At 38.9% G+C, this 13559-nt stretch overlaps 1 protein-coding gene across 2 annotated transcripts in view; it reads right to left on the reverse strand.

Moving 5' to 3' along the window:
* Positions 1–13559, reverse strand: part of MAP2K5 (mitogen-activated protein kinase kinase 5) — a 261252-nt gene that overhangs the window by 205895 nt on the left and 41798 nt on the right. For both annotated transcript variants that reach the window (XM_068963925.1, XM_068963924.1), the window contains exons 5-7: positions 11434–11474; positions 10369–10436; positions 3077–3125 (exon numbers count right to left, since the gene is read on the reverse strand). In XM_068963925.1, coding sequence (XP_068820026.1) covers positions 3077–3125; positions 10369–10436; positions 11434–11474 — 158 coding nt within the window. The remainder of the gene's footprint in view (positions 1–3076; positions 3126–10368; positions 10437–11433; positions 11475–13559) is intronic.

Consider the following 13559-nt stretch of genomic DNA (forward strand, 5'->3'; position numbering starts at 1 on the left):
CCCAACATGTAGCAGGATTAGAATTATTTCTAGATTTCTGACTTCACAGTACATTTATACTTGAGTAATTAAGAACAGAAAAACACTGTCACTCTCTCCTACAAATTATTTTTCAAAAACCGAGGAAACACAACTTTAGAGATGCGAAGGTCAAAGTCATACATCCCTGGAGTAACTGCACTTTTTTAATCCTTTAAATTGACCCACTGGGCCATTTCCAATCAGTTTCAAATCAAGGGCCAATGTTAAACAGATGATACTGCACTGCAACTGAAGTGGGAAAAACCCAGCAGTAGTACTGACTTACAGCACTCAATAAAACATGCCAAAAATACCTATGATGTTTTTTTCAAGCAGGAAAAAAAGGAATCCTCCATCATAAAGTGATTACAGAAAAACAGTGCCTTCATTCCAATGGCTAAATGTTAAACTTCCTAAAAAATGTTTGATTTAATACAATATTAATGAAATTAATGAGGAAAATGAAATGGAATTCAATTATGGATCAACAAAGAAAATATTCTTTGTTTACTGTCTGCCTGTATTAAGAAGAATCAGTACCTATCGCTTATAAATCATTAAAACAAAAATGCTCAATTAATCCTACTTTTATATGTAAAGGTCTGACAGAAACCAGTCCTATCACCAGACCTTTGCTTCACAAATCGAAGCAATAATGGTTTCAGAAAGCAGTCACACTCTATGAGCAGACAATTGGAGAGATTTAGTAAATCCCACTTTATACAGCAGAGACTAATCGGAAAACACAAGCCAGTCAAATGTTTCTTATGAACTGTTGACACTATATCAATGCTGAATCAATTGGTGGCATTTACTCTGAGTGACAGAAAAGAAATAAATATTTATATCACATAACCTATATCAATGAACCCAGGCAGAAAGCTATTTCTAACCTGTCAATATTTGATTATCTTGAAGAATCATGTCCCTTTCTTTTAATCATTAATATGAATTCCTTATTAAACCTAAGTGGAGGCTAGTGGAAAGGCAAATCATTATTAATGCTTGAGAGCATAAACCACTAAAATAAAAGACTACGCTTAAGTGTTAAAGTATCGTTAAATGTGACTTACATCTTCTATAGCAAGTGGTGTCAGTGTTCAGCCCAGAAATTTATTGACGCCACAATGGAGCATGTTACCTCACTGCAATGCAATCTCGCTCAACTCTTTACTTACCTGATAGCACCAAGGACTGAGGAATTAAGAGGAGGAGGAGGTATTTTGAAGACTACCAAAGGTGGGAGTTCTTTGTTTTGTTTTGTGAATAAAAGTAAACGTAAAATGGCTAATCCTTAAAAGTAAGGAAATCCCATGCTGTTTAACATGGGGCGATCACATTCCCCAGGGAAAGCAATAAACAATCTTTAAGTGTCAAAAATCATTGCCATGACAATTCTCCACCAAAGAGAATTTCCTAACTGAGGGCACTAAGATATTTATGGCATTAGATTCAGAATACTAGGAACATTTCAGAATTTTTTTTTTGCCCTGGAAATAAACTGTTTTTCATTTTTGAAAGAATCTATGACAGGTTATTTTCCGTTGCCTGGGTTGAACAAATGTAGTTAAAGCTTCTTAATTTATGTCAATTTTGAAATATATTTTCCAGCTGAAGAACACAAGTAACTCATAAGTTACAGTTAGTAACTAGAATGCAAACATGTTGGAGATACATAAATATCCTAGGTTCAATATTTCAGCTTTTAGTCAGGTTTTGTTTCCTGTGTCTGAAAACATGCAGGGCACTAGGGGGATATATACGTGGACCTCAACTGAAACAAAAACTTTGGCTGCTTAAAGTACTATTAGATAAACATGATCTAAAATTTGGGGACCAATAAGATTATACATACAACACCAGATTCTCCTTAGCTGAACACTGAATAGTTAAGGACTAGAATTCACACACTCTGGATAACAATCAGATGTTAAAACCAAATCAATTTCCTTTTTCTAACTATATTCAAGAGATTACATGCTAAATAAGTAAGGTTTCCAGAAGTACCACCATACAGTCATCATTTTAAGGCACACACATCTATTAGGCCACCAAGTTACAGGTGATATTAAAGGACAAGCATGGGGACCCAGCTTTGTCTTCTTGACATGCTCCACTACAAGCACTTGATTCATGAAATGCCAATGAGGCTTGGAGAGGTCAGCATGTGGAGGCACTGAATAAGCATCTGAGATAATTAAGATTTCAGCCTTCGAAACATGGACGGGAAGTGAACAGCAGTTAAGAAAATCAATAAGAGTCTTTTATTTGCGGTGACACAGATGTCTCAGTCAATAGAGCCTAATAGGCAGGCTTGATCGCAATGGACAGGCGCCTGCCTCCAAGGCTATCAAAGGGCTTCCTCTATAACAAACATTAAAGCGCATTTATGTTGCTATTGAAGAATCGAGGACCCTGTAGGTAGCTTAATTTACCAGTGTATGTTTAAAAGCACTATACTATTTCAGATGTGTCCATTTACTTGAATCAAAATTAGTGAGAAATAACTGGCCTGCAGGCCCGTTTGTCCCTCACTGACGGGAGGAGGTCATTCTGCTTTGGATGACCAGTCAACTGAACAAACTGAGGGTTCCTGAAGGCCAGGAATGTTAAATGGCAAAGGTCTGCTGTGACTCTGTTCCTCTAAAAAGCCAGTGTTAGTTTCAGGACAAAAGAAGGAACTAAGGTGAGAAAGTTAACAGTTTTTCTTTTTCTCCCTAAAGATAATGAAAGAAGCAGTCACCTCAGGATGCAGGGCCATTTCAACAACCCATGGGTTGACACACTTGTTCAGAACTGATTAACTTTTTTTACCCTGAGCTGGCAGCAGGGTGTGTGCATGGTACTTCAATCTGCTGGGAGTGAAACCCATTAGCACAGTTTGAAAAACGTGCTGCAAATTGTTCTGCCAATCAAATTAAGCCATGTAATTCATTTATGACAATAAGAAATTTACAGACCCTTTATCTGTTTATTAAGTTTATGGATTTTAAAAAAAACCTGGACAGCACTAAGTTACTACTACCAGAAAATCTTAATCTGTAATGAAACCTACCTGGCCATTGGCTAATATTTTTTTCAGTTCGGCAGAAGACTTCTTTAAGCTGAAAAGAAAAGGCATAGTTTTTAATAGGAAATTCATTAAACACCTCTGAACAACACTGAACGTTCTAGACTAAAATACACTTTTGCTTTAGGTGTAGACATAGACTACACTTTTGACATCCTTATCCCTACGTAAAATATTTTCTAAAGTAACTAGCCAAATGGCACAGGCATCAGTAAGAGACTGAAGCCCGTTGGTAATCTAAAGCAATAAAGAAGACTACTATAATAATGAAGCTAGACTGCTGCACAGCCTACTTCAGAGACCTCTCCCTGCTATTAGTTCTGCTATTTTGGGGTAGCCTTTCAGTGGCTATTTTATGTTGAGCACTACCAAGCACTTAAGAATGCACTCTTAGAATGTTCACAGCAAAGACTACAGAACTTCAAAAAGATAAAATAATTTAAGTTCTTATTTTTTTAATTATAGTTAAGAGTTACAATTCAGCTTCCTGAGAAGCAAATGTGCAGCAGAAATAATCGCAGTATTTACTCACTGTGTGCTCTGGAACAAGATACTTAGCCTCTCTAAATCTCAATTTCCTCTTTCTATAAAGTGGGGGAAATATCAATGTCAGTGCAACCAAGAAGATTAAATATGACAAAGAGCTTAGCACTGGGTTCTGTACACTGAGGCATCGAATCGATTTTAGCTGCCTTCTCTTTCCTTTCTTCTCCTACAGGGATGAGAGTCAGTTTCCAGAATTATGTAAGAAATATGGGAATGTTCTTCTCTGGAATATATGACTATGTAAAAATTTATATGGATGAGCTTAGGGAAAGTGGCCAAAGGATGTTATGAAGTCCTTCTAGCTTCATACTGAGTTACACCTGTACACATGCACTCAATTAGTAGAGTGGTGTATAAAATAGTACCTTTTCCCATCAATGTTTTAATTGAAATTTAAAGTGTGTTAACTCTATCCTTAATCTATCTACTCTAACCCTCTCCCCATCTGCCAAACTAACTCTTCCCTTTGGTAGTTATCTGCAGATGTCTTTCTTTCCTTCACACCCTTTCCCAGACTGGAAGCTCCCTGAGAACACAGACCACATCTTACTCACATCTCTATATATTCCCACCCTTGAGCCTAGCCCAGTGACTTGACACATATTAAGTATTTGATAAATGGTGGTCATTACTCTGGTTGTTATTACATGGTAGTACACACACACACACACACACACACACACTCACACACATTCATTTGTTACCCTTAATAAGTTATATTTGAGAAAACCTCAGACTTCAAGTTTGACCACACTCACCATTCCAAGTTATAATTACTTTTCCTAATAAATACTTCTTAAATTTATTAAATGAAAACTATGAGCCCCTAGTCTCTATATTCCCCAGACTTTATAAAATGTGTCTTCAACCAATGATTCTAAACTTTAATAACATCCTCCCAAGTCTAAGAATTCATGCACTAAGCAGCAGTTAAGAATTCTCCAGAATAGGACTTAACCTGAAATATATTAAAAAAAATAAAATAACTGCCTAAAATGAGACCAGCTGAAAATAAAATAACAGACTCTACTATTTCCCAAGTGATGAGCATGTGCCATGCATTCTGCTAAATGCTATTACTTACCCCACTCCAGTACTCTTGCCTGGAAAATCCTAAAGACGGAGAAGCCTGGAAGGCTGCAGTCCACGGGGTCGCTAAGAGTCGGACACGACTGAGCGACTTCCCTTTCACTTTTCACTTTCATGCATTGGAGAAGGAAATGGCAACCCCCTCCAGTGTTCTTGCCTGGAGAACCCCAGGGACGGAGGAGCCTAGTGGGCTGCCGTCTATGGGGTCGCACAGAGTTGGACACGACTGAAGTGACTAAGCAGCAGCAGCAGCAGTATCCTGATCTAATGCTCACAATAACTATACCCCTGTGGGTATACCCTGTAGGGGAGAATTACTTCTTATATATAAAGAAACCCAAGGTACAGACCTTGCTCAAGATCACTTTAGTCTATCTCTCTAACATACACTTTTTTTTTTCTGGAGAACATCTGGATCCTTATATTCCCATAAATAGTCCCAATTTAATATTTGCAATTATTATAAAAACAGAAATAAGCAAACAATGCCCAGGCAATGTTTCTCTACAGATATTCCATTATGTCATGCAACCTGAAATAGTAACATTTTGATTCATTGCATTTACACAACACCTTTCATCCAAGAAACAAAACGTGATTCCTTAATACAACTTCATCAATCTTCTAAACACCAGCAGTAGATAGATGGAAATTTTAATCATCCTAATTTTATAGGAGAAAGCCAAGATGTTCAGGAAAGGTCATGCTTGGCAGTGGACTTGAACTCAGTTAATTATGGCCTAGGAACACCATGTGAATGAGTAAACTCAATTAAAAAAAATTTATTTATTTGGCTATGCCAGGTATTCGTTGCAGCATGTGGGATCTTTCAGTTGCAACATGCAAACTCTTAGTTGTAGCATATGGGATCTCTAGTTACCCGACCAGAGATTGAACCCAGGCCCCCTGCACTGGGAGCTCAGAGTCTTAGCCACGGGACCACCAGGGAAGTCCCGTAAGCTCAGTTTAATAAACAGTCATCCAACTAAGGCAAAGACCAATTCATGCTTTAAGAGTGACAGAGGAAAAAACTGATTTCATTCATTATGCCAATATCTGGCTACCAACCTTGATCTGGCAAAAAATTACATTTATACATGCTGGCAATTTCTTTGTGCCCCAATTGACTCAGTGTTTTATCTGGTAACTGTGACTTGAGCTATTTAAAAGTCACTTTAAAAGATCCTTTAAAATTTAAGTGTGATACAACTGTCACCTGGGTATGATACTTTAGGGGACACTGAGATATTCAAAGAAGAGTGAAAGGGTGAGGGGACTAGAAATAATGTAGCAGAAAAGCTGAATGAGTTGGGAGAATTTAATTCAGAGATAAAACCTAGAGGGAATATAAATGAATCTGTCTACTCATTTATTCAAGCAGTACTGACTAACTATCACCTATGTGTGAAGCATCATGCTGAGAACTAGGGTTCAACAATGGCTGAGTAGTATTCCACTGTATCTATGTACCACATGTTCTTTATCTACTGAAAACCATAATGGAAAAGAATATGAAAAAGAGTATCTATATGTGTGTGTGTATATATATATATATATACCTTAACACTTTACTATACAGAAATTAATACAACACTGTAAATCAATGTCAATAAAATAATCTTTTTTAAAAAAATAATGAATATGCAACCATCACTGCCCTCAAAGAGTACAGAATTTATTGGGGGACAGAAGTGATTACAATACAATGTGCTAACCACTATAGTAAAAGCAAGCACAGGGAGATAATGGGAATTCATAGAAGGGATACCTGGCATAGACAAGGAGGTGGGCAATAATGAGGGACAGTTTTCAGAAGAAGACAACAGCTTTGTTCCTGAAAGATAACCAAGGTTAGCCAGGATGAAGGCAAAGGAGGGAGTGGATTAAAAGAAGCAACCAGGAAAGAGACAGCAACAGATGTGAAGGCCCAGTAGTAAGAGGGAATGTGATCCATCAAGGGTACCATGTATTCATTAGCAAAGCTGGAGCATCAACTGGAAGGGGTATGGGGAGTGGCAGGCCAGGGGGCTAGAGTGGGCAGAGGACCCAAATGTGGGAGTCCATGGTTTACCTGCTGTGGAAGCTACAGTTGGTACTAAAGGCTACATGGATCAGTAAAGTGGGGAATGAGGGGCTCAAAACACCCATCGGCAAGATCACACTGGCTGCACCGTGGAGGAGGTACTGCAGTGGGGAGCTATTAGGAGGCTGTAGCAATGGTCGAAGGAGCCTGATCTACCTTTGCAGAAACAGAGATGCTGGCAAGCAGACTTCACAGTGATTCAGAAGGCAGAACCTACAAATGTACGGACTGACTGGATGCGGGGCTAAGAGAGACCCAGGAAGCAGTGAAGGACGCCTGGCAGGTCATCTGTGGAGTTTGCATCCAGGTGGATGTGGGAGAATTTACTGAGACAGGAAATCTAGAAGTCTGTTTGGCGGGAAGATGACTGGCAGATGCATCATCGAGAAGAGGGAACAGCCCTGTTCTGAGGGCTAAACTCAGTCTTTACAGTTCAATTCAGTTCAGTCGCTCAGTCGTGTCCGACCCTTTGCGACCCCATGAATCGCAGTACATCAGGCTTCCCTGTCCATCACCAACTGCTGGAGTCTACCCAAACTCATGTGCATCGAGTCGGTGATACCATCCAGCCATCTCACCCTCTGTCGTCCCCTTCTCCTCCTGCCCCCAATCCCCCCCAGCATCAGGGTTTTTTCCAATGAGTCAACTCTTCGCATGAGGTAGCCAAGTATTGGAGTTTCAGCCTCAGCGTCAGTCCTTCCAATGAACACCCAGAACTGATCTCCTTTAGGATGGACTGGTTGGATCTCCTTGCAGTCCAAGGGACTCACAAGAGTCTTGTCCAACACCACAGTTCAAAAGCATCAATTCTTCGGCACCCAGCTTTCTTCACAGTCCAACTCTCACATCCATACACAACCACTGGAAAAACCATAGGCTTGACTAGACAGACCTTTGTTGGCAAAGTAATATCTCTGCTTTTTAATATGCTATCTAGGTTGGTCATAACTTTCCTTCAGTCTTTACAAGTGGGTCCTAAAAGGACACAAACCTCAGCTCATGAAAAAGAATGTTGAGACATGGCTACATGAACATAAAACAAGTACTTCAGCCAGTAAAGGGTGTTATTGCCACAGGGATGTTTCGGAAGCGCCTGGACGACCATTTGGTAAGGAGAGGGGAGTCAGGAACCCAAGGAGGGCTGGATTAGATGGGGGCCTCTCCTTCTCCTGCTCTACACCACAGGCAAGAATCTTCTGTAAACACAGTGCTGGCCATGGTGCTTTTCTGCTGAAAGTCATCTAAAGGCTTGCCAATACACCGAGAGGAAAACTCAAACACCAGGCCCCACCTGACCTGGCTCCTGTCACCTCCTTCTCTCCTATCACTCCTACCTGCTCTCCCTACCTCTTCATGCCCTCCCCCAGCCCAGCAGCCCTCCCTGTGTGCCAGCCTAACTGGCCTCCTTCCAAACACATGGAGCTCCTTTGCCACCCCTGGGCCTTCACTGACGCTCTCCTGCCCCTCTGACATGCCCTTCTCTGGTTCTGGATGTGGCTAGGTCCTTCTCACCCTTCAGGCCGGAACAGAATGTCACTGCCTCCTCCCACTTCTGATACCCAGTTCAAATCTAAACACATGCCTGCCCAGGTTCTTTCACTTTAAAATCTGCTTATTTTCTTCCTAACAATGACTGTAAAGTATAATTATTTGCATACTGTAGGGTGGTCTTATATTCCTATTAGCATACTTCAGAGGATAGGGACCACAATGTATTCCTGGTGGGTAGGACAACACCAGATAACTAGGAGGCACTCAATAAATACTTCTGATTAGTTACCAACACGGCACAGAAAACGGCCAACCTAGGGTGGTACATTAAAATCACCTGTAGGACTTCTCCAGCTACACTCCTCCCATAACAAAAATCTCTCTTGGAGCAAACTACCATTACTATCTGGGAAGTTGTCATATCCCTAAAGGAGGATGCTACAACAAAGGGCTGGAACCACTAGATCAGACAGTCTCTTTCCAACTCAAAGATTGTATCATACTTTGTGAATATAAATGACAGTCTTTTAAAAGCCAAGCTAATTCACTTCGAAAACCAAATCTGAGAGAACTGAAAATTTATCGTACTGCTTTTCTGTCTTACTATCTTTCTCAGCTTCATCTAGCTTTTTATACCATGATGAACTTTGACCTAAAACACCAGGAAAAATCCTTGCTTTCACTCACGGCTCATAGTCTGTCTGAACATCACTGAACATCATTTTTTCTAGAAGTAGTGGCAATGATTAAAGGCCCTGCCCTCTTTGAGCGGACTGTAGCAAGTGACCCTCAGTCCCCATGCCTCTACTCAGTGGCCATGGCTCACGTACCCAACAAGCATGAAAGAGAGGCTTCAGAGCATTGCTGAGCAGGGCCGAGCACTTGGATGAGGACTCAAAGAACTACCCCTCAGGACCAGGAGACAGACGGTCCACTGGTGAAAAACCAGAGGATGTATTTTAACACTGTTTAAAGAGGAAACACACTGCAAGAGTAGCGTGTTCACAGCAGGAAAGCTGTGGTAAGATCTACTGACGCTATAAAAAAACAACCAAGGAAGTGACTTTTCAGGAGGGGACAGGAGAGCAAAGAAAAGAGTCAAAAGGAGAGACTCTACCTGCAGTAAAGCCCAGCTGCAAAAGAACCAAGATCTGAGTGGAAGGGGGAAAGGAGGGGCATGGAAGGGAAAGCAGAAGCCTAAGCTACATCTCAGCAGACGATGGCTCTGCCAACACTGAGTACTGCCCTAAACCCAGGAAGACCAGGGCACGCGATGGAAGGGTGATCTGGCTCTGCGATGGCTTTTCAGTCACCAGTGTGAACACACACACACAGAACAAGCACCTTCAGGTGTCATCTTCAAGCACAATAATGAGATGTCGTCCACCAGCGGACTAACTGAATGTATGACAAACAAGACCTAGATTTCTCTCGGCTTAAGCACGTCAGTCTACTTGAGGACCTTCATCTTTCAGAAGTGAGTTCTCAGGCCTGTCAGAAGAACACTTTGCAGAGGCTCAAGTCTTGAGTATCCATCCCAGTCTGGGACAACATCAGAATGAATTAATGAAAACTGTCTTCCTTCTAACATACCTCAATTTCTTATATAACCAAAAGTACAAAAATGAACAACATGGCTGGTCAATTTAAATTTCACTACCTTACTCTTTCCTTGTCTCTTTCTGGGGAAGCGTCAGTGGAACATCATACTGCCAAAAGATGGACAAGCAAGACAGAAAGAGTAACTATTATACAACCTACAAACCAGATCATCAGAGCATGAAACGGTCAAAGACACTGAATTTTCTGGTTCTGTATAATCTGGGACTGAAGGAAAACCACTCCACAGACCAAAATTAACAGTTCAACTTGTTTATCTTTTTCTGTGAGGTCCTTTCTTTTCAGTCAATACCAAAGCTGAGGTTACTTAGCTGGTCAGATTTCTTCTTAGCCACATACACACTTTTGTGGTCTTATGGAAAAGAGGTGTCATCCCACAAGCCTGTTCCCCACCCTCAGCCCTGTAGATAATCATGCTTTTGGGCACATTTTACTTGCGTGCTCTCACCTATTGCTTGGAAGTGAATCTGAGACTGCTGGGCTGCTGTGTTGAGAGGGTCCAGCCCGGGTATTCACCTACAAGTAAAGAAAGAATCTTGATCAGTCTGTGTTCTGAGGACACAGTTCTAATTAACCTATAATTTGCCACAAATTTCTCATTTCGCTATGAAGGTTAATTAGCTTGTTGCTAGACCAACCCATGGTTGGAGACTATTTGGTATATAGGTTACAAAAAATGTACAACCTGTATATTACATAATACTTTGCTTCTGCCATTATTCAAATATTTAAATAGTGCTAAAAAAAAAAGGAGAGATAAATGGGAAATTTTCAATTCACTGTCTAGAACTGAATTCAATTCTAGAGAAGAAATTTGGTTCACTGTTTCTTTTTGTTTTATATAAAAAACAATGTATTCAAAAAAGTATATTAAGAATACATCCAAGAGCCAATAGTGAATCTCACATTATTATATCCCTCCAGCTCTAAAACCAGGCAGAATGTTGCAAAATGTCTCTTATTCACTGAAAAATGAGGTCCAAGCAATTAATTATAAAACACTTGAGTCTAATACAATAGCCAGTTTTTCTTTTAAATGTAAAGCCTTAAGCAGAAACCTAGAATTTAAAATACGCAGAACAATCAAAGGACATTAAATAGATATATGTTTCCAGCATAAACATGTCAAAAGAAGAGGGGGGTATTCTGTGTGCAATATGCTTATGTGCTTAATTAATCACTGAAATGAAGTCTATATTTTCACTCAAATAAATCTTTGTGGAGATCAGTAGCCAGGATCATCCTGAAAAAACAGACCAACAAAACAATTCCAAAAATAAAAAGGGTTTTAAAAATTTGGGATCAAATTCCCTACACACACACACACACACACACACACACACATATATTGAACAAATACTACAGATGACTCCCCCTCCACATCCCATTTAAAAAAAAAAAAGGATCGCTTGTCAGAGCTTGAGAAAGTGCAGTTTTATTTGACATTTCAATAAGTGGAACACAGCATTACAAATCCATCTAACTTTACTGAAACAATTATTGAAATTCGTACCTTCAGGCCATGTATGTTCCGTTCCCCAGGAGGCTTGCAGGCTGAAACAGTAATTGACTAAATTGTAGAACACATCAGGGCCATTTACAAATTTGCTCAAAATGAATCGTTTAAAAAGAAATGAGGGTGACACCAAAATTAGCAGAGAGAAATGATTGAAAAGTGGCTCCCAAGACCCAGAGTGGGAATTATGAACCAGGGTTTTTAACTTGCAGGAGTGAGCATTTATAAATGCAAAGAGCTTTCTGACACTGCCTCATATAAATTCCAATTTCTGCTTAAAACATATAAAAATCAAGTTAACTGAGCTAAAATGATTAGATTCCTTTCATAATTCAAATTTCTGCAATCTTTCTTCACTCTATTACATCATATATCTGCTATCACTTATTCTACAATGAAAATAGCTAGGGTTTTTGGAGAGGAGAGGGAGGAGGGTCTTTTAATGCCAAAAAGATTGCTGGAGATTCTATGAAATATTCAAGTTTGAATACTAGTTTGCATAGCAATAAGTAGTCAAATTTGCTAAATACAGAGGTATCATTAATTTTGTCACATTTCTTACAAATCTTGACATTTATTAATATTTAAGTCTAAAGATAAAGCAGTACCAGGAAAAATAACATTAATTTCTCTACATCATCTTGAGGTACAGATTAGTACAACACTTTTCCAATTCAGTAAATGCTTCTTCATCAGATGTTAAAAAAATAAAGAGCTTTGTGTCCATGTTATATAGGCTGCTTCTATCTGAAAACTACGGTGTCCTACATATTAAATGTTAAGGGGCCGTCAATTTTGATTGATTGTTTGGGGAAGGATGAATCTGATTTTTTTTTTTTTTGCTCCTTTCTCAGATGTACATGTATTTCCCTCTGTTTCTGACAAGAAATAGAGCTGTTAAATAAGAAGATGATGTAGGTAATAATTATGAAGCACATCAGTTGCTTTAGTTTTGTGTATATCAAGCATATTCAAATTTATTATGTTATTTTCCTTAAAAAAATCTAAACCTCAATAAAGCATTTTTATTTGTTTTTCTAAAATACATTAAAATTAAGACTCCAAATCCTCTTTCCTTAGAATGGAAATTAACTTTTTGAACAAAACAACAGTCACATACACTTGATGCCTGGTCCTTTAGGGACCATTAATACATCCTAAGAAAACACTTCAGAGCATTTCCTCTGAAGTACCAGTGCATTTATAAACTTCATTTAGTAAGGAAGTGACTAACTAAGGAATTAGAGACAGGCATCAACTCTTATCTGGTACCTTAACATCTGCCTTGCTCCTCAGTGGGCTTCTTAAATCTTTATAACTGGAAATCTAAACAGTATTAAAAAAATACAGTAATCTTAATTTTCTAAAATTGTAGAGTCAGAAGTTACTATAAAGTCAGTGAATTTTCATGCTTATTAATAGTTGACATATCTTTTAACTACAAAGAGCACTCAGTCCTGGGCAGGGAAGTTACTATCCAACACAATTGTGCCACTTGGAATGATAAGACCTGTTGTTAGAACAGAATCATTTTCTCCTGTCCTTCTGATTTGCTCAGTCTAGAGATTCTTTATAACATGGGCCTGAGAGTCTCTCATCAACTCAGTAGACCCAGGTAACATACCTAATGTCTATACTCTTAACTGTAAAAATTTCCATAAACTCTAAATTCATATAAATCTAATATAAAATTATATATATATTAAATTATATAAAAATAAAATTGCATAAAATCTATACTTTATGTAGATAAATATGCAAAAAAAGTATAAAACTATAAAGACTTATACAACAGTATCTACAAAAACCACAGAGACAGGGAGACTGAGTCTCATACTTTAAAAAACTTAAATGTGGTATGGAAGAACTATATTTAATAATGTACTGGAAGCTAATAGATTCTTCTCATTGAAGGCTAATTCTGTTAACTGGAGACTAATAGACTAAGACAGACAACAACAGCAGATTCTGTGCTAGGACTACATGTAACACTCATATCTAACATGTTTTCTTTTAAGAATCTCCTCCCTACAACATACTTTTCTCCACACTCCTATCAAGTCCTCCAAACTACCCCCATACATACTCTACTAATAGTTTAACCTGTATAAGAGCAAATAGCC

Source organism: Capricornis sumatraensis, chromosome 2 (genome assembly GCF_032405125.1).
Source record: "Capricornis sumatraensis isolate serow.1 chromosome 2, serow.2, whole genome shotgun sequence".
Taxonomy (NCBI): domain Eukaryota; kingdom Metazoa; phylum Chordata; class Mammalia; order Artiodactyla; family Bovidae; genus Capricornis; species Capricornis sumatraensis.